The sequence below is a fragment of the Protomyctophum bolini genome (genome assembly GCF_963924005.1).
Source record: "Protomyctophum bolini genome assembly, chromosome: 5".
NCBI classification, from domain to species: domain Eukaryota; kingdom Metazoa; phylum Chordata; class Actinopteri; order Myctophiformes; family Myctophidae; genus Protomyctophum; species Protomyctophum bolini.
In genome coordinates this window covers 39,462,590-39,484,501 of record NC_137866.1, presented here as the reverse complement: position 1 = coordinate 39,484,501, position 21,912 = coordinate 39,462,590, and the positions used below count along the sequence as shown (strand labels likewise).

Here is a 21,912-nt window from a genome sequence, read left to right as displayed (position 1 = left end):
GATCTTCTCAAAGAAACCCCACAAACACAGGTTGCTTCTTATTATTATTCAAGACGTTTTTCAGTGTAACCCTTGACCCCCAGAACATGGCACTCCTAAAGTGACAGTGCCACCTGGTGGATTTACATAGAACTACAGGCACATATGCCACTGGGCTACATATAGATCAATCTGTAGCAGCTGGACAGGGCCGGCTGATCCAAGATACAATGTTCCATGAGTAGCTGTCTGTCTGTCTATGAGTAGCTGTCTGCCTTCCTGCCTGTCCAATTGTCCATGAGTAGCTGTCTGTCTGTCTATGAGTAGCTGTCTGCCTTCCTGCCTGTCCAATTGTCCATGAGTAGCTGTCTGCCTGCCTGTCCAATTCTCCATGAGTAGCTGTCTGTCTGCCTGTCTATGAGTAGCTGTCTGACTGCCTGCCTGTCCAATTCTCCATGAGTAGCTGTCTGTCTGTCTGCCTGTCTATGAGTAGCTGTCTGCCTGCCTGCGAGCCAGCAAGTTGGTTAACAGAAAATAAATTGTTATGGCTGAGTAAAATAAAATACAATAAACACAATTTGCCTGAAAATAGATTACCCAGCTATGACCTTTTTCATGAAAATGAAAAGTAGTGATATGGCTGACAGAGTAAAATAAAACAATCTACCTGAAAATAGATAGCTATATAAAGTGAAGAGCAATTTCCGCAATTACCATTTCCGCAATTTCCGCAATTTCCATTTCCACAATTTCCGCAATTTCCATTTCCGCAATTTCCTCAATTTCCATTTCCGCAATTTCCGCAATTTCCATTTCCACCATTTCCGCAATTTCCGCAATTACCATTTCCGCAATTTCCGCAATTTCCATTTCCGCAATTTCCTCAATTTCCATTTCCGCAATTTCGTCAATTTCCATTTCCGCAATTTCCGCAATTTCCATTTCCACCATTTCCGCAATTACAATTTCCGCAATTTCCTCAATTTCCGCAATTTCCATTTCCGCAATTTCCATTTCCATTTCCAACTATTAATGGCAGGTGGGTTTCATCATTCAAATAAAATAGAATTCTGTCCGTTTAGCTATAAAATTATGTCAGGGAATAGGGATACACAGTATATGTCTTTCATTTGCATTGCATCTTCCCCCCCCCCCCCCCCAAGCTTTTATTTTCGTTCGAGTAATAGTACAACTCTAATAGTATTACTTATAATAATGTAATTAAAGATAACTTCATTCAGATTTATTTATTTTTATTTCATTTTCCAGATTTTTTTTTTCTTCTTTTTTTTAGATTTTCATTGGTGGGCCAGTCATAATGGTCCCGCGGGCCTGAGGTTGAGTATCACTGGATTAGGGTAAAAATCTAAATGTAAACACAAGTAAGTCTGATCAACACCAATGAATATTGCAACAATACACATGTTATTGTTGGAGCTTTTATTTTGAAATCAGTACGATTGGAAGCAGCTGTTGCTTGACACAAAACCATCAATTCTTTGTTCTCTTCAACTGCAAAATTGTCACTGGTGGCTTTATTATATTAATAAAACAGTGACTGAGTAAATATGTAAAATAAATAACACATAAGACTGGATACAGGCCAATTCGAGAATGTTTAAGTCTTTATGCATTTGGTTGAACATTTCCAGTGTAGGATTGACTGCACAGCACTGTTTCACTCACATTAAAATTTATGGTGGTTCTGAATTATTTACCCTTACGTGTCTCTCCAGCAAAAAGAGCATTTGTTAACATTTGGAAGCATATTATGTAGAAAACGCCAAACCTGTACCAGTTTCATTCCCATTTTTGAAAAGGCTTGTATATAAAAATGTCCACTATTTTTAGTGTGCAAAGAGCCCTCATTCCCTCTAAAACCACCACCATCAAAGTGCATAACTGGAAGAATACTGTATGTCATAGCGGCATGTCATATCTTCAATACATACACAGGTCACTGGGTCGTGGGACAGTAACAACACATGACAACATCCAATGGAATTAGTTTGCTAAAATACACTACTACACCTGACCATACAGACATTAGAATCATTGAAAACCAAACAGCGGACAATTTACGAACAACTGTGCATGCAAAATATTTTCCAATTATATCCTTATTTAATTATCATATAATACAATAATGACTCAATGGATCATGACCATATATTATATTCAAAATCAATATATTACACCTCTATTTTGAGATACATGTGAATGACATGAGAGCATCACCTGGACCAAGCCCGATTTATGCGTCGTCGTGCGACGGTGTTGCGTGTCGTAAACAGCTGAACTATAAGCTCACAACGTGTTGTGTCCGCGATGCTTTGTGAACTTGTAGATCGGCTGTTTTCAGCACGTGACACCGTCGTATGGCGCTGCATAAATTAAGCATTAGTCAGAGGGATGAGTGGGGGGGTGTCTAATATGGAAGTCCACCCTGGAGTGTCCAGTACCAGCACTGTTGTCTCTATCCGAGACCCTCTTCCTGACTCTCTGTGTGCCTGCGGCTGGTGCGTTTACGCTGCTGTCGTTGTTTGGGGCTGAGCTGTTCCCAGTAGGACTGGCAGTACTGGTTAATCAGTCTAATCTCCGGGGGGAAGGGAGTCGGGACGGGGGACGCAAGCGTTTGAGGTTGATGGGGGACACTGTGGTGGTGGTGTTTGTGGCTGCTGTGTCCAGGCGGGGGACCACCGTTGCCAGTCTCCTGTTCCTCGTCCGGTGACGTGAGCGCCACCACGATGTCTCGGTCGAGGATGCGCAACGCCACACGCGCCATGGTGTGTTTGAAGTTGTTCTCCGTGGCCAGGCAGTGGTAGAGTCCCGCGTCCGATCGGTTGAGACTCTTCAGCAGGACGCCGTGGTGGGTCTTCACCACTCCGCCCTCGCGGTTGAGCTTCACAGCAAAGAAAAGACAAAGCACGTCATATTGAGGGGATTTCAGGTTCAAGGTGGGTCGTTCTGTACATAGGAATATACAGGTATGTGTTATCATTTGAATAGAACCACTCTTATTGCTCACCACTTTCCTCCTGCCATCTCTCTGGAAAAGCCACTTGACTGTGGCCTGAGGGGAGCGAGGCTGACACTCTAGGAACGCACTGCTGCCCTCAACGCCAAACTGCACTGTTTCTGTCAAACGTTTTTCTACTGAACATGTTGGGGGGAAAAAGTACAGCAATAAATGAGAGACCACACAAGAGGCCACACAAGAGCCCTTATTAACCACTTAAACACTATACTTCATTGGCCGGTGTCTCCTAGGGGTTTGTACTTGGCCCGCACTTCGGCTATTTTGACTGAACGTTTGCATATTATTGTAGAATGTTGGCATATTATGATGACATGCCCAGAATAGGGACCATAGGGTTCATGTGGTTAAAATTCCAGAAAAACAGGCAAACCTTTGGCGTTGTACCCTCTGCACTGCCTCAGTGGATCGCCGTGCTTCACATCTTGTCTCCTGCTCCTCCTGAGACAACAGAACACCATTTACAGGTTAATTTTAGGTTTGTTAATGTATTTAATATACAGTACAGTACAGGACAGCATAGAGAGACAAAGGAAACTGATTGAAGGCAGAGAGGGGGGAAGACACGCCTGCTGGTATTGAACCAAGAGGACATTGTGATGATGTAAAAAACGATGCACCGCAAAAATATTATTTTATTCAAATAGATGATTTGTCGTGAGGGTCGAGAAGTGAGGTCGCGTGCACGCATCCGTCTCGTTGCCGGCAGACTGCTGGGTGAGCGCTGGCGCTTTGGCATGGGGGGTCAGATCAACATATCTGCCTGGGTGACAGCAGACTGCTGGGCGAGGGTTTGATTGATTGATTGATTTAAATATTTATTAACAGTTTGCAGAATTACAGTACATTTCAAGCACAAACTCAATACAAAGACTGTTAACTGTGAGTGGACGTATAGGCCCCAATCGCTGTGATAGGCTGAGGCACACGGAGGGAGCGGGTGATGCGCGGAGGAAGGGAGCAATCCATCATGGTTTGCCAACTCGGACAGTACGCCCGATGATGCACGAGGCTGCTCGGTGCAGGCACTCCATCACCTAGCAGCTCACTGGGGTGCGCCTCATGAGTCTCAACTTAAGGCCTCGCTGTCGACGCACCTTCCTCCTTGTTCTCGACTGTCAAGTGATTGATAAAGTATATAAATTAGAGATGCCCGATATAATTGGTAGCGTATCGAAATCGCGTCTCATATCTCATTCTGTCCGGTGGATTGCCCGTATGACTTAAAACGGATTTAAAACGTGGATTAAACAATGAAAACTCGGGCAACTCGTGAAACGCAGGGAGAGTGTTCTACAATGAATTAACTCGGGCAACTCGTTAATAGAGGTCAAAGTGTTTAGGAGCGTCAGCTGTTATGGGAAGGGGGCTTACCATCTAATATCACCAGCAAAACAAAAATGTATGTTTTAAATATTCAGCAATGAGTTCAATATAAATGTAATATAATATTGGTATTTGAATCCGTATCGGCCGATTAAAATAATAATAATAATCGGATATCGGTCATAATTTCAATATCGTGCATCTCTATTGTAAATGCATGATATGACCTCTGACCTCTTGGTTGAAGGGGTGAATGCGGTGCAGCTCTCGCCGTCCCAGGCACAATAAGGGTCTCGGGCCAGGCAGCAGTCGGAGCAGGCTCGGCCGTACGCCCCACAGCGGTGCAGGGACACCTGGGTAAGCCCCGCATCTGATGACACATACAGCTGTTGCTGTTGGAGGGGTAAAGAAAACAAAGTTATTCTCCATTTAGTATGCTTGTGAAAGTTTGCATCAGATATCCATCACTGTCACTGTTTCCCTGCACTTCTCTTACCCTTTTGGAAGATATCGTCATTGTTTTCACAGCAGCCCTGGTCTGTGAATAAAACGTACAAAAAGACATCACTACAGCTCAACATTTGAGACCAGTACTATTTTCGGGACAGCGTAATCTATAATTCGTCGTACAAAGAACAGCAAAAATAGCCGATCTACAAGCTTGCAGATTGTCTATTTTCGCTATTTTACAAAATGTTAGCCTATACTGCCTTAATGTGGTTACATTTGTGATTGTATCCACAGAATGCGATGCTGTAAATTAAACTAACAGTAGGATAAAACACACTATATCAATTATTCTAATTAAACTAATCACAGTGACATACCCTGAAAACCTCGACTTCTTCCAAAGTGAGTTCCTCCATGCTGGTTGGGTCTTTGGGCAAAACGATTACTTTTTGGACCGTGCCACGATCTGTAGTGGAAGATGGATATAAAAAAGCTTGATCATCTTTTTTGGTACTGCAGTTACCAACTTACCAAGCATTCTGAATTTGTTTTGTGTCTTGACCACCTAGCTACTGGATCAAATCGTATGGTAGTTTGTGTCTTGACCACCTAGTTACTGGATCAAATCGTATGGTAGTTTGTGTCTTGACCACCTAGTTACTGGATCAAATCGTATGGTAGTTTGTCTTGACAACCTGGTTTCTGGATCAAATCGTGTGGTAGTTTGTTTCTTGACCACCTAGTTACTGGATCAAATGGTATGGCAGTTGCCCATCTCTCACCTGTCCCCAGGAAGAGCACCTCATACCGCCCGTCCACTGCATCCACCTGGTCCACTACCAGGGCAGTGAAGCGGTAGTCTACGCCGGTCCTCACCACTAGAGGGTGGCGTTGGATGGGATACACTGGGTGGTGCATCAAGGGGTGAGCTCTGATGAAGTTCACAGCCTCGTCTGAGAATTGTTTGGAGGAGTGGATTCCAGGGGTGAACGTCCCTCCCGGACACTGGGGACAGGGAGAAGAGAGAGAGGTGGTGTCCCTCTTTATAATGTTGTAACGATATGAACAAATGTTATACCCTGTATGTGTGGCAGTGTGTCTTTGAACGAAATTGCTGCTTCCTTGAACAGATGATTAACTTTTGGGTCAAAGACCTCAAGGCCATCATCATCAAGATCAAGGTGACATAATCGACCATATTTCAGACACGGAGAGTTTACAAATATAAACAAATGTACATTCCGGATCAATGCAACCCATGTGTAAACCCCCGTTTGATTCTTGATTCATGAGAGACGTACTGTTCCGGGCCGAGGATAGGGGATCCTGCCTGTATATTCCGTCCATTGGTAATTGTGTCCATGTTTGTGGGCGAAGGGTCCATTGAAGACATTGCGGATATCAGCCATTGAGTACACACACACCGCTGAACCCTTGAACACGGAGCTGGAACACGGGGAGAGAGGCAATCAGGAACATGAACAGATAAATGGCTTTCTAGTACGATATATATCTGAATTCTCCACATATGGTTAATCTGCTCACCCAGCTGTAGTGAAGAGAGCATAAACCACGGGGTTCCTTTCATCTTGTGTCGGCTGGATAAACACATCCCCTGGAAAGATATTTAAATAGATCGATCAATAACACAAAGGGCTCCAGACAGTTACAAAACACTTGGTCTGTTTACTTGCGTCGCATGCATGACGGTATCGAGCAGCAAAAAAAGCTGATCTACAAGCTCACAACAAGGCACACCTGGCCTGGGGGTGCAAAGTCTACCCACACGTTCACAAGTTCACACCAAATTTGCCATTGCTGCTATAACAACAGCATTTCCCCTGCGAGATGCAACGTATTGTGAGGTTATAGAGGTCTGATACGTTAAGTATTTTCTCAAACCTTTGAAAACGTAGTTTGCGTTAGGGATACATTATGTATTGTTCACCATATCGGTATCTGCCTATATTTATTTGAAAAGCCAATATCTTTATCAGGCCGGTATGAAAATGTTATTTTTAGCTTGTATGAACTTTCGGTAGTGAAAGCAGACACTATCTTTTCTGTACACGCAGAGAAGTCAAGGGGCGACGCCGACAACACACTGGTGTAATTATGTGGGCGCGGTCCCGTGAAATTGTCACGCGTGTGCTCGTTTTCGTTCCCGCGACTGACTAGACTGGATTGTGTTGAGCTTTTTATTACGCTTGCGTTGTCGCGCCCCTCATGAGCAGACCTGGAGCAGACCTGTCGTTGATCCAGGCGACAACGTCTGCATTAATCCATGCCCTGAAAGTACCTTATATCTGCACTTTACCTTATAACAGGTGTAAGGTAAACCCAACTGTTAACGTGTATTGCAATATTGGTGAGTGATTTTATAGTAGCATTACTTAGTTCATCAAACGCCGTCTCCACGCCATCCTCTCCTATCACGGAGCAGATCAGACGAGCCTTCAGGAACGTAGTCCAGCGGTTCACCAGTGACTTCTGACCACCCTCGTCGTTCTGCTCAGAGGTTGGAAAAGAATGTTGTGTTCAATATGGAACCATGTAGATCAGTGATTCATATAAAAGCATGCAGATCAGTAGTGATTCATATAAAAGCATGCAGATCAGTAGTGATTCATATAAAAGCATGCAGATCAGTAGTGATTCATATAAAAGCATGCAGATCAGTAGTGATTCATATAAAAGCATGCAGATCAGTAGTGATTCATATAAAACCATGCAGATCAGTGATTCCCAACTTGTGGGCCAGGACCCACATGTCCACTTGCAAGACGCAAGGGTGTTGCAAGTGAACCCCCCAAAAATGACATACCGGTAGTATTTATTTTCTTTAAAGAATAATAGAAGTCAGCACACTGTAACTTTTCAAGAAGCTACCAGGTAAGGCTTTATTTTGTATTTGTTTCTACCGATACAAAGCCTTGCCCGGGAGCTTCTTGAAAGGTTACAGTGTGCGGACAGCTGGTTGTGCCAGTTTTATTTTTCGATTTGTTTCTTTAAAACCTTGAAAAATGTGTTTTCATAGTGATACTGTATCAATCAAACTTATTTTAAGTATATACTACGTGGGTTCCATTGATCCAAGCCGGAACACAATTGATTAATTGATCGTTAAATCATGATTAATCATGATATAGACAGTGATCCATTACGTGACTTCATTTTCAGTGTGTGAGACTCACCAGACACACCCTCCCCACCCGCGCCACCACACTAGGACTCGACCCGCCACCCGAATCCAGAGTCTTCTCGCGGAAGAAGAAGTAGAGCTTGTCATCGTTCCTCTGAGCGCTGTCAGGGATCTGTTGGATCCTAATAAACACGGGCTCTAGGAGAGAGAGAGAAAGAAAGAGAGAAAGAGAGAGAGAGCGTTGTCAAATACAGTGAAAGGAATCATAAACCAACCAACCACTTTGACCATTTATTAACAACATTTTCTATATCGATGCACACATACTGACTCACCGTTCATCCAGCGGGAGTCATACTGCTCCGTTCTGATCACTGATCTGCCCCCCATGGTCCTAAAGAGAGCTGCGTCCGTACTCATGAAGTCAATGTGCACACCAGCGTATAGGTTCCCATCTGCACAGATGTGATAAGACCACAACAGAAACAGGACAGATTGTGGTTCAAGGGAATTCAAAGGTTTGGTGTGGGGTTCTATTTTTGCCTCCTGAGCCAATGTACTGAACCGTAAAATAAATCGGTCTTACTGATCAGAACAGCAATGTTCTCCTGGTTGGGGTCGTAGGAACATTTTCCCTTCCCTGAGTCGACATAGCCAGGAACCAGCCTGAAGAGATAGTCCTGCCAAGACACATGATAAAATGAGCGGAACACGTAAAAATAGACTGCTAAAATGTCACAATGGAATATGGAAATGTAATATTAATTGTTAATATGACAAATCAGTGGCCCAGTTTGTACTCCTGAAATATTGATGTATACCCAGCTCTACTGCAGTGAAACTTTGCTGTAAAGCAGTGGTGGGCAACTGTCTCTTTTTGATCTATGACGGGGTGATTAGACTGGACTATTGAGGTGATCAGAACCATCTTATGTCATCTTGAATTCATCTTACCTTTATTATTCATATTAAATGATTGACTCATTCTTTGTTAGGTTGTATTATTAATAAAAGATAGGTACCGGTAAGTGATTTATTTTATGTTAAAATGAGATATATTGATATAGATAGAAATGAGTCTCCCTGTCTCTCCAGTTATTTAGTAATCAGAAAATGCATTTTCAAGCCGGGATACTAAGATAGGTCACATTCCCACCTAATACTTCGGTAGACTCGATGCGAATGGGCGGAGAAGTTGTCTGGCACCGAGTTATCATGTCAGCCCTGGAAAGCGGTTAAGTGACCATAAATGTCCCTGAAAGGGTTGCCTATCCCTGCTGTAAAGTGTACTGTTGTTTTGAGGTTTAAAGCTATTCGTCGGGGCTCACCTCAGACTTCCATCCTCTGTTGATGAAGGTGCAGATAGGTTGGTACGCTCCGGTTCCACAGGTGTAAAGGTGAGTCCGATTCCACGGCTCAATCAACCGCACAAAGTTGGCACACTCTCCCTGGGAACCAAAGGGAGAAAAGCCTTACTTATACTACGCTATTTTCAGCTATCAGTAAAGGACAGTCGCTTCCTGCTATATAAGAAAGAATCAGGATATAGAATCTTGAGCCCACCTGTCTTCCCTTCCCAGTCATCTGACATTCTCCCTTCCTTTTTGCAGATGCAGGCCAGTGGATCTATGGGGGACAAACGTACAGCAGCTGTCAAACACCAGGGATTATTACTGTACATACAGTAACTGAATAGCAATAATAATTATGCGAAGAGCAATGCCAATACCAGATACCAGGAACCGATACCAGATACTGGATTCCAGATAAGGAGGTATAATTACACCACATTCATTCAACAATAATTAATACTCATGGGGAAATTCCACCCTTCTCTCTGAAGACATCCACATGCAAGACCAATTAGACAGGGCTAATCTCTAATTAGACATGGGCTCATCTCTCAGAACAGTTCAGTTGGCAGTATAGAGTATGAAAGGTGTCTTGTCAATAGGAACCTTTTTTCTTATGGACCACCAGAAGTTTGTTCGGACGTCGGAAGCATGTTAAGTGTCTTGGTTAGGGACACTTCGACGTAAGCTGGGTGCGCCGTGGTGGCGAACCAGTCACCTTCTGATTACCAGGTGGCCTCTCTACCCACTAAACTACAATGGCCCCAATTACAAGATTACAGGATTACAAAACTGTATAAATAAGCCTTTGTTTCATTTCTTAATTTAGCAAAAATCCAATGTAAAATTCCATTGGAGATCTGCTGTTGGAAGTTGGAACCCATGGCAGGAATTACTTCCAGACAACCAGGGTAGCACGCAGCTACCAGATATTAGACCACTGCTTCTCAATTCGGGGTATGGGACCGCAAAGAGATCAAATGGACCTTTACTGGTCGGTAACTCAGGGTCATATCTTTAGCAAAAACACAAGATCTGCACCTGCACGCTAACACATGAAGAATTTACATAGTTGGGGTCCCAGAAATAAAATAAAATAAACAAATGTATCAAATGAGGGTCCATGAAATTAAAAAGGCAGAATCACCGTATTAGACCCTAAAAGAACAGATATACAAGCTAAAAACATGTGTTCTTTTTTAAAAGCAACACCATCGTACTACAGAGTATAAATGAGGCTTAAAATACGTACTATGAGGGGCTCCTTGTTGACATTCTGCATGTCCAGAGCCACAAGGTACTCTCTGCTGCCCAGGTAGAGACGACCTTGATCCTGGTCCATCAGAAGGATGCGATAGTCACTGGTGTTGAAGGAGAAACTGAATGGTCTGGCTGCCCGAGTCTCCATCAGCTCTGTGGACCAGGAGTACACACACATTAAAAAACCATCAACTCTGTGGACGAGAGTACACACACATCCAGAAACTTACACGAAATATTTCCACAACACACAAACATAGAAATGCACAATTTTGTGCTGTACAGTGTTCACTATCAACATTACTGCAGTCACTTCATTATAAATGCTGTAGTACACTATAGTACTACAGTTTATTTTACCTTTTAGTCTTGATTTATTTGGTATTTTATTTGTATCTTTTACTTTATAAGGCTGAAGAAAATGAAAAAGTCAAGTGATGCCTTTTTGAGCATTTAACAAATAAAAGGTTTAAGTGGGTCTATGTCACTGTATGTACAAATTCAGCAAATGTACCTACAGGCAGTGCAATATCATGCTCTGATATACCAGGGACAACCGCTGTCCTCAGATATATTATTATTTATAATTAATAGTCTATTATGTTCATTTCCATTCATTTGATTACACCCTTCACGGGTGTAAACATAAGTCAAAGTTATTATGCTAAATCAACGTACAGTACATGACCAATCAAATATTGATCTCTATTGGTCTCACTGTATCTGTCCGTATGAGAACATCAACAGTTGAAGAATGCATCACAAAGAATTACAAACACCAGTCAGCAGGGGGAGCAAACGTGTCCCTTTCTTACGTGTGCATACTGCATACTATTTCTCTGGCATCTCACACATGAAATGCCTAATTTTTTTCTAATGACCTCACAACCCTCCTGGCTGGACCCACGCCATTCTCACTTGTTTTCAGTCAAATGTGTGTCAAAGACTAAATATAACCCATCTCAGAGCAGTTTAAGAAACGGCGTTGCTTTTAAGATCTCAATATTTCATGCCCTCCAAGTGTGATGGAGTTTAAGGCCACTAAATGCCCTGCAGAGCTCAGTGGGAAAAAGCACGTTTCTAAAGAAACCGGCGGCCCGGTTGCACTCTGGGATAATTCCTCGCATCGCGGGCACGGCTGTGTTCAGCAGAGCATGAAGTTGTTAAGACATGTTGAAAACGGGGAAATGTCTCTCTGCTCTTTTGTTTCACAACGTGTTCTCCCTGAACGCTCTGATTAAACCATTTTCATTTGCTGCAAGGTAAATGGACTTTGCTCTGCAGCATTCTACTTCAAAATCTAAATTGTTTCAACCAGTTAAATCCCCCCAAGGCAAAATCCCAAGTCTTAATTTAACTCTTAAGACTCAGGATTTACTCTGTGTACACATGTGTCAGTCATGTATAACCACCCAACTATGCTTTGATGCAATACTTTAATTTATATTGACATCAGATAGTAATCTGTGTTGTACAATTACAATTTAGCCATTTAGCACACACCCTTATCCAGAGTGACAAGTGTGAAATCAGAGTAAGCCAAGTAAGTCTGAACCCATAGTCAACAAACGACAGGGTAAATAGTCACACAAAGAGAACTATAGTGCTTCAAAGAAACTAGGATACCAGGTAAACATCAAACCTAGCATCTGTCTAAACAACATGCTATCTAAATAACATTCTTGGGGTTTGTGGTCACGCTCAACAAATATCAGAAACAAAAACATGTTGTGCGACATATTAGTAGTAGTAAAGTGTCAGTGTTACGGTTCCATTTGTACACTCTAGGAGCTAAATTGACACTGAGGATTTCCCTTGTGTACAATGTGTACAGAGAGAGTCTTAACATATGGCTAAGGCATGTGAACGATAACAGGCCCGCAGTCACATAACAGATCACAGATCAGAGACCTTCAGGCTTTGCAGGCAGGCAGCGGGAAGAATATCTTTATTTACATCAAAGTGCCTCTGCCATCTTTCCTTCTGAGGTCAACGTTAACAGGATGCAGTAGACGTGCCACTAAAATAAGCCATGCAATCGGATCTCCGGCTGACAGGACAGGGGTTGGGGTCTTAGGGAGGTGGGGCCAAGTCCGGTTCTGTTCCTGAGAGGTAAACACAGGATAACAAACCTTCAAGCCAAACTCCACGAGGGACGAGGGTTTTAGTGGATTCAGAGGATAGGCTAAAACTGGCAACGTCACACCCCTACATTGTGCACGATCGATGTCCCCATCTTCTGTAAATAGCAGACAATGTACTGGCATCATCTACATCTAGTAAACATTCACAAAACACTTATCCCCTGACAACATTCTAACAACACTGTTATGACACTTTGTTCCAAGTAACAGGATCACTTAGGCCATTACAAGTTTCCGTAACACAAGATGATAGCAAGTTATCACTAGAATGCTGCTGGAACAATTACCTTGCCCACACTCTGAGCCTCCCTAAGACAGCTGTTTTTAAAGTGGGGTGCGGGGAAACATATTAAGGCATGTTGAGGCGGTTCCAGGGGGTCCTCAGTCAAATCTCTCTCCAGTATGTAGGAAGAAATAAATTCTGCACACCAGGCAGGTGTTATAATAAATAAATTGGGTTTCCAATTTATTGTAAAGTTGAGTGACATTTTGAGCACGGAGGCTCTTCCTCAAACTTTGTTATAAAGTCTGAGGTGCTCGAAACGTCACATAACTTTTGAATTCATCTTTGGAAATGGGAGCTACCTGGTGTGCAGATTTTATTTTTCCTGCATGGTGAAACTTTTGTTGATTCAGCACCCTCTCAAGTAGGTCTGGGACTGGGATGTGCATGTCGGTTGCATTTTTTTATATATATATATAGGCCTATATATATTTTATTTTTTCATTCTCTCCACTCATGGTGTCATCTAGTCCCCACATACAGTACAGTACAGAGAATTCGTGGAAAATAGCAGAACTGCTATTTTCGCCAAATGTTCGCACCCAGCATAGGGATGCCGGGTGAAAGTGACTAGGATGCAGAGATACTGAATATGGCTTTAATTATATAGCGTATTTGCTGTCTAGCAATCCTGAGTCACAGTTACGTCCGTCAGTCCTTCTGAAGTGTGGGATCACACAACTTCCCAGAGACAGCGGGAACAATGTGAGATCTCTATCCCCTGCAGGCCTCTGGTACCCAGATTGTCACCAAGGCGGGCATGTTCATTCAGCGAAGTCACATGCCCACCCCGACCCCCCTCCCAAAACCTCCTCCACAGGCGCCTATGAGAACAAAGAGTGTCCCTGTCACAAACAATGAACAATAAATCCTTCCAATGGCAGAAAACAGAGTTGGGGAGTAAATCTCACTTTTCCACCAATTCTCTGGAATTTGGGGGAAGGGTTATTTAATGACTTCTATGAATGGACTGATTTTGGCGGCCTACATGTCATAACAATAACTTAGCACTTCTCAGTTGTCACATATTGGCTCGGCTACTGCATATATTACCTCAAGTATGACAAAAACTCTTCTACATTAGTGTGCACACTATAAGCTGTTTACTGAATGAGATTAGTGTCAAGGCCAAGGGTCAAATAAAAAGGCAGTGCAAATTGCCTTACAGCTGCAAAATGAATTGTGTTGAATTCACCTTTGATTTCAGTTGTGTAGAATCTATTGTAGGCAGGCACATGCAATGCATTTACCACAGCTTTCAGAGCCCATTGAGGCCAAAGTTGGTCTGTGTTATTCACTTCAAATTGGGCCATAATTCTTTACTTTTTCTTCCAGATAAATTACCCTTTTTTGTTACCTTGCCATTATATAACTCCAAATATTGGTGAGATATAATTCAGTAGTTGCTTCACTGATCATCCAAAATATTCTAATTGACTAATTGAGTCCACGTTGACACTGCAAGGTGCAACGTGAATGCAAATGAGGCAGATCCTGATAATATTGTATGTGACATTACAAAATATTTTTATATATAAAACAGACAGTCCACTTCCTGATGATTCTTTAACTATTTGAATATTCTGATCAAGATCTGCAGATCTTCTTCCTGATTGAAATAGGCCAGGTCAAATCAACAAAGTTGGCATTTCTTCATAAACGCATTGTGTACTTATTTTCACTAACCGTCGTATGATGACTGAGGTATGTGCTTAAGTAGTTAATATATTTGTGGGGGCTTTTTGTATTTTTATTTTTAGATGGGATAATAGAAAGACAGGAAACTGAGGGTAGAGACAGGGAAGGACATGGAATCGATTAAGTGGTTGACGCACTGTCCAGTCATCCACCAGCGTGCCACTACAGGCCAGACTAGCTGCTCATGTAAATCAAACAGTTTTTTTTTTATATTCAGTAGTTATTGGTGTTTAACAAGACGCCAATCGTGTGAACACAATTCTGTAAAGCAAAGAACATGAAAGCTACGAGCAATTATCTAAATGTGAATTATACTTGTTATAATTCTTATTTACAATGATTTCAGTGTGTGTGCGTGTGTGTCATAAAGAGGTGCCTACATCATCACTGAGTTGCCAAAATAACAGTAATCTTCCAGGCTGGTTCTGATCAAAGATGTCATCCAGGTATTTGAAACCTGGTGCTCTACCATTACACTTTAATGACGACAGGGAGGAGACATTGTGGGGAAAAACCCAAACCCTTCAAGAAAAGCCAGAAAAACCACAAACTATCTGATATCTGCCCTAGCTTGTATTTACACCGCACTAGCTGTTTCACTATTGTGATCAGTTTAAACATCAGGAGCAAAGAAACAAGACAGCTGTGTGTTTGTGACTGTTTGTGTGTGTGTGTGCGTGCGTGAGTGCGTGTATGGGGGGGGGTTGCTGGGTGTGAGGAAAAATACTTGTACAACATGTACAAGTATCGAAGGGCACAGTGCAAGCCAACCACACGCAACATCCACCCTTTGTTTTCTGTGGTGCGCTGTTTGACAGGAGCCAGGAAATAAGCTCTTTATGTATAAAAGGGAAACATAACTGGTGTGTGTGTGTGTGTGTGTGTGTGTGTGTGTGTGTGTGTGTGTGTGTGTGTGTGTGTGTGTGTGTGTGTGTGTGTGTGTGTGTGCGTGCGTGCAGTGAGTGTACGTGCGTGTTTACATTCTACAGATTTGTGTACACGTGTGTATGTGTGTGTGACTGTGTGTGTGTGTGTGTGTGTGTGTGTGTGTGTGTGTGTGTGTGTGTGTGTGTGTGTGTGTGTGTGTGTGTGCGCGCAAATGCATGCGTGCGTGCGTTTATTGTTGTTCATGCATGTGTGCGTGCCGTGCACAGCGCACACACGTGTCAATTGTAACCGTGGATAACTGGATATGTGCACACATTTTCCCTTGTGAGTGGGAAACAATAGAACCCAGCCTAAAGCGTCCACTGCAGTGCGCGTCCATCCAAGTCTGACACGTGGGGTTTTAGGTGATGCGTATCTGCTCACCTTTGAAGGACAGATGAACTCGTGGAGCGGACAGTTGGAGACCGGAGATACTGTAAACACATAAGGCCAGCAGGAGAGGCAGGGTTCCACAGGCTGCCATGGTAACCACCATGCAGGTAACCGACCCACAGAGATCTAAATCTGGATTAAACAACAGGAAAAAAATGTAAATGGAAAATGAGTATTATTGCACAGTGCCTTATGACAGTTATGAGAAAGGATAGAACCAGGATGAAAGAAGAGCAGGAGACAGCCCCTCTGTGTGTGTGTGTGTGTGTGTGTGTGTGTGTGTGTGTGTGTGTGTGTGTGTGTGTGTGTGTGTGTGTGTGTGTGTGTCTCTCTCTCTCTGATCTCTCTGATCAGAAGATTGGCACGCAGCCTGTTAGCAGCAGATTTATCGTTTGGCATGAAAGAATGTGATGTCCAAATCGACACACCTGCTCTGTATAACAGGAGTGGTCCTACTCTTTATTTAGAGGACTATGGATAGAAGGCTAAACTGTAAAGACTGCACACAAGTTGGAAACACAACCCAAGTCCTGTTCTGAGTAATTATATTATTCATTACTATAGATAATGGTCTACTTACTGTCTACTTATTTTATAATACAGAGAGCTCTCTCTCTCTCTCTCTAATCTCATCAAAGCACATGTTCAGAAATCTACTACAGGTGCTCCAGTTTCTAAAATGTATTTTTGTTATACTGTTTTATTGTTATAAGTATATATTAGTTGACAGACCGGAGTCAGGGCGTTAATAATAATACTAGGACCGCAAATTTTTCGCTTTACACCAAATAATGTTTTTGCCTAATGTTCACCGTAGAACAGGGACACTAGCATTCAAGTGTTTCAGGGTGTTGAAGGTTACAGCCCAATAACTTAGACATTAACTCATGCATTCATTATGCATCTGCACTTAGCTTGAGCCTATTCCATATAGGCTATAAATTATGAATACTAAAAGGCAAAGCTGAGTCCATAACGTCCATTAAATTGTGGCCCCCCCGCAGGTGTGTGACTGTGGGGACCCACTGGCTCTCTCTCAAGAATTCGGTGTAGCCAGAGTGCCAGACCTGGACCATCAGGGACTTGTAACAAAAATGATGGTGAACAAACCATCCACCATTATCGTGGCAGTGATACCAATAAAAAACTGCAGTAATTCACAGAAATCTATACAAATCGTCAATGTGCAGTGGATACCACGTTTGATTTAATATCATCCTGGCCAGCAGAAACAATCAGACTGAATCTGATTCCTGAACTTATAACATTTTATTTTGAATTTGGATGGCAAATTTGGTAGGCTACGAAGTAGGCTACCTACCAAATACCAATACCAATGTTGGCCATCTCACAATTTACAAAAGCAACTTAATTTCTGTTTCTGTCTGACAGACTGAGAGAAAGAAAATCATTATTTAACTGGATAAAATAAAAAATAAAGAAATCTGAAGAAATAGACAGGCTGTAGAAAGACAACTACACAAGCACAACAAATCATCATAACAGAAAATCTTCGAATGGTCGACCTTCACTGGTGAAGTCATGTGTTTACCTGTTCACTCAACACATCCCAAGACAGGAGCCATCAGATAACAGCTTGTCATGGGTAGGGTTAACGGTTATCACTCATTCTCTCTAGTCTTCACCATCTACACTTTTGTCAGACATACTACACAAGTTACAACACAAGTGCATGTCATGAGTTAAGCCATAAAAACATGTAGGGAATTACCTTGTTTGTTTGTTCTATACCCGCCGGCGGACGAAGGCTTCGGAGATTCAAGACTGACGAGATGGTATCGCTACATTCCGTGCGTAAACGCGCGTTGGCACAACACCGGACTGAAGAATCGCTCCCAGATCTCGACGAGCAAAATTAACTCCAGGCGGCACGAAACTGTCTTCAATAAATTCCCTTGATAAATGAATAAAATGCCAGCCAGGTCAGTGAAGTCGCAAGACAAAACAACTAATCCCCGAACACTGTGTCTAAAACTTTAAGTTGTCCGATATTGATTCCAATAACACTTGACGTAATCAAGACGGTGGTGGTCCTTTTATCCTTTTCTGAGGCTCTTGCTGTCTGACTGCCTGGAGTGACCATCAAGTGTGCAGGTGTTTAGATTCTCCGTTCTGTTAGAATCCCCTCCCTCTCCGTCTCCATGCTCCCTCCCCTTTCCTTTCCTTTCCTTTCCTACTGCTGTTGGCCATCACGGCAGCAATGGACCAAACCCCTTGCTAAACCATATGGGTATGCATTATGTTTAACCCTCGTGCTGCTCTCTCAGTCGATCGCAGGAATATTTAGAAGAGGTTTAAAATGTTTAGTTTAGATTAGTGATGAATCAACTATTTTTCATTTCAAAGGACCCCAGTTTGATATGCATTTATTTAACAGACCAGACCCCCATTTGATTCAGCCTTTATCCATAATATCCACATTCCACATAATGAGTAAATGCTCAGACTATAGTCTGAGCATTTACTACAGAAATGATGCCTGTCTACTTTACTCTGTCTCAGAGGGGGTGGTATTACCTTTTATTGATGTAAGAACAATGGCTTCAATTTAAGCATGTTCATTCCAGGAAGAGAATGTATGGCTGTAGGCCATTAGCTTTGAAACCCCATCAATAATTGGTAGGTCGGTTTCTTTGAAATGTTCAAAGCCCACCAATGAGACACAGCCAATTAACTCACAAATGTGGTGCCATAATATGAAGAAGATATGGTTGAAAATGCTTATTGAGAGTTAAATGTATTCTGAAAATGTCCCCATTTGTGGAGTTCCTAACTATCAGGGATCAAGGACCCTTGAGGGTCCCCAGACCCCCCTGGTGTAGAGGTGAAACTGATTTAGATAAGTAAATATTGTAACATATATTACTACGTTGAACGTAGTAATATGCGTTGTCAGAGTACTAGTGCCGTACTCACTACCATACAACCAAGTCCCGACTGACCAAATATTATAGGTTACGGTACAGGGTTCCCTGATATCGTCAAAAACTGCTGACAGGTTGATGACATACAAGGGCATAAATGGGATACAGACAGACCAATGAGGTTAGCTGGTGAGCTGCTCACCCCCCCAAACACACAGAGATTTGTTGTGTCCTCCGCATACCCACTGACAGTCAGATAAGACATTCGTGGTTTTTGAGGGGCGCTAGCCCCTCCTATGTCCAGCCTTTAGTGTGTGAGCACAAACTTTGTCCTACACAAACATTAAATTACAATATTGACAATGAATGGACAATTTGACGTCATAGTGTAAACACAAACATTGATATGTTGTAGGAGGCTTTCAACTCTCCACTGTCAGTAAGAAGTCGGCGATGATGATGTACGATGATAAGAGCGGCCCTCACTTCACACAGGTGAACAGACAGGCAGACAGGCAGACAGACAGACAGACAGACAGACAGACAGACAGACAGACAGACAGACAGACAGACAGACAGACAGACAGACAGACAGACAGACAGACAGACAGACAGACGCACACAGTGTGATTGTCTGTCTATAACCACACTATGTCAAAGGACATCTATTATGTGACACTTAATATAATGATTAGTCTGTGCTGTAGTAGCCTATCATGTGTAAAAGGTCAGGTGTACATTTGTACAAATGTAGTCAGACAAATGCGTCAAAGGGGCATGAACCCTAGAGTCCCTATTCTGTGCATGTCATAATAGGTGAACATTGGAGGTGGCCAAGTACAGACCCCTGGACGACCCCAGTCAACAAAGTACTGTACATACGATTTAAGTGATTAAACAGAGTGCAAAGAGCAGTGATTCACTCCTGATTACAGAGCCTTTCAATGTCACATTACTCTCCAACTTCAACGTAAGTGTGAGGACAGTCTTAATAGATTCCTCAGATTCCACTGTAGTTGACTCTCAGGCTCATGACAACGCTCACAAAGCACCCAGGCGGGGGTCAACTGTACATAAAAGACATTCACTATCTTAACACAACCACCTATATGTAGCTTGGCATTGAGCAGCTTTTGCACATTCATGGTTTTATGGGGAAGATCTGACACATTGGGCACACAAAGGACCCCCAAATTATAGTCAGAGGATGAATATATCCTGAGCAATGGCCATGCAGACATTGAAATAAAATAAACATGAAGCGAAGGTGGCTGCGTCATGTATGTGTCGGAGAGGAGTGCAGTATTTCAATTGGCACCCTCCTGGAAATGACCTTTGTTGCAAGTTTAGCTTTTATTTGTCCCGAGCGTCGCAGGATAATGTCAGCTGCCACCTTTGTCCTACGGCAGGCTTCGACCAGATGTCGTCCATAACGGTGTGTGACGAGGTTCGGATGGGAGGCAGGCTTTGTGTTCCCAACTCAGTGGGAGGCATCCCCCTCTTTCCAGCTGAGGAAATGAGTCACAAGTGTGTGTGTGTGTGTGTGTGTGTGTGTGTGTGTGTGTGTGTGTGTGTGTTCTGTGTGTGTGTGTGTGTGTGTGTGTGTGTGTGTGTGTGTGTTCTGTGTGTGTTCTGTGTGTGTGTGTGTGTGTGTGTGTGTGTGTGTGTGTGTGTGTGTGTGTGTGCCGAGTTCAGGTTTCCATACGGTGCACTATAGAGACCAGCCAGATCCCACTGCTTTATGAACCACTAACGTCACCCATGGATCAGATAATGCACCATTCAATGCTCTTATCTGACCTTCACCCACCCACTATTGCCGCAATTTGCTCAGATAGCATCTCCCGCCCCCCTCTAACATAGGAAGGTTGTCAGCGTGTGGACCAGACACAGGGTCCATATAGACTGGTTACCTACTTCCAAAATGTCAGTCAGGAGGTAGAGTAGAGCAGCTGCGTGGGAACTGGAAGGTTCATGGTTCGTCCCCGGCTGATCCTCCTGGCTTTGCGTCGAGGTATCCTTGATCAAGACACTGAATTGCTCCCGATGAGCAGGTTGGCACTGTCAGTGTGTGAATGGGAGAAACATACATAGTCAAATGGGCATTGCACATGTTGCAATGCGTTTTGGATGAAGTCGCTACAGAAATGCATCACTTACAATGACATTGTGTACACAGGTCAATGAGGTCATAGGGTTTAGTCAGACTCCTTTGTCAGGAATGACTCGCTTGTCTGATTAAACACATCCTGTGTCATCATGTGACCTGCGGCAGGTATACAATATTTATGGTCACACTGACTGGCCTAGGATTGGAATCACAATCTGAACAGCGAGAACTAAACATGGAAACTGGAATTTGAAACACATTTTGATGTACCGTTAAAGGCGATTCATTCAAATCCGACTTCTAAAGACGCGACTCAGTCACTCTGGATGATCTGGCACTGAAGCCTGATACTTACTACCATTACTATATTACTATTGCTCATGGATCTATAAGCCCACAACCGGTGAGTATAAGGTAAGGCTAAACCTGACGCTGCGTTCACACTGGCAGCTACCATTCGTTTTCAATAGAAGCCATGTAGCCACATGAAGATACAAAGACATTTAGCTGCCACAAAAGCTACAAAAACGAGATGATTTCAATTTCAGCTACAAAGATGCAAAGCTACAAATATGCTGTGTAGCTTTGAGTCTTTTGTATCTGCTAGTGTGAATGCACACCTACTGTATGTCGTTATCTCGTTACCACAGCAACCAATGCAGATAGGTTGACGATGTCTAAATACCTACACAAATCTGATTTGATCACTTTCAAATAACAATGTGGACGAGTCAGTCCTAAAAATCTGATTTGAGAAGCAAATTGGGGTTGTCTGCAGTTTTAACAAAACCCTCTAGGCTTAAGCCTGACCTTCAGACACATCAATCAATACAAGTGAAGAGCAGACTGCTGCCGCAAGGAAGAGAGAGCCCAGGATTTGATTTAGTGAACGTGCTTTATCTATAGTATTTCAATAACTGATCCTG

General features: G+C 42.8%; 1 protein-coding gene across 3 annotated transcripts; it reads right to left on the bottom strand.

The window, feature by feature from the left end:
- Positions 1 to 1,383: 1,383 nt before the first annotated feature.
- sema3ga (sema domain, immunoglobulin domain (Ig), short basic domain, secreted, (semaphorin) 3Ga) lies at positions 1,384 to 20,886 on the bottom strand. 3 transcript variants are annotated; one of them, XM_080764895.1, is made up of 18 exons: positions 20,794 to 20,886; positions 15,983 to 16,123; positions 10,539 to 10,699; positions 9,498 to 9,560; positions 9,263 to 9,382; positions 8,521 to 8,614; positions 8,270 to 8,389; positions 7,987 to 8,132; positions 7,186 to 7,300; positions 6,338 to 6,407; positions 6,094 to 6,238; positions 5,575 to 5,797; positions 5,170 to 5,258; positions 4,839 to 4,880; positions 4,577 to 4,734; positions 3,390 to 3,457; positions 3,008 to 3,135; positions 1,384 to 2,881 (listed from the first exon to the last, which is right to left on the bottom strand). In XM_080764895.1, exons 2-18 carry the CDS (start codon positions 16,092 to 16,094, stop codon positions 2,456 to 2,458), a joined length of 2,280 nt encoding a protein of 759 aa, XP_080621021.1. In that variant the 5' UTR covers positions 16,095 to 16,123; positions 20,794 to 20,886; the 3' UTR covers positions 1,384 to 2,455. The 3 variants fall into 3 exon arrangements, with proteins under 3 accessions (XP_080621021.1, XP_080621020.1, XP_080621022.1); XM_080764894.1 differs by lacking the exon at positions 20,794 to 20,886 and adding an exon at positions 17,724 to 18,087; XM_080764896.1 differs by lacking the exon at positions 20,794 to 20,886 and adding an exon at positions 17,724 to 18,087 and having other exon boundaries at positions 3,008 to 3,132.
- Between the last annotated feature and the right edge of the window lie 1,026 nt (positions 20,887 to 21,912).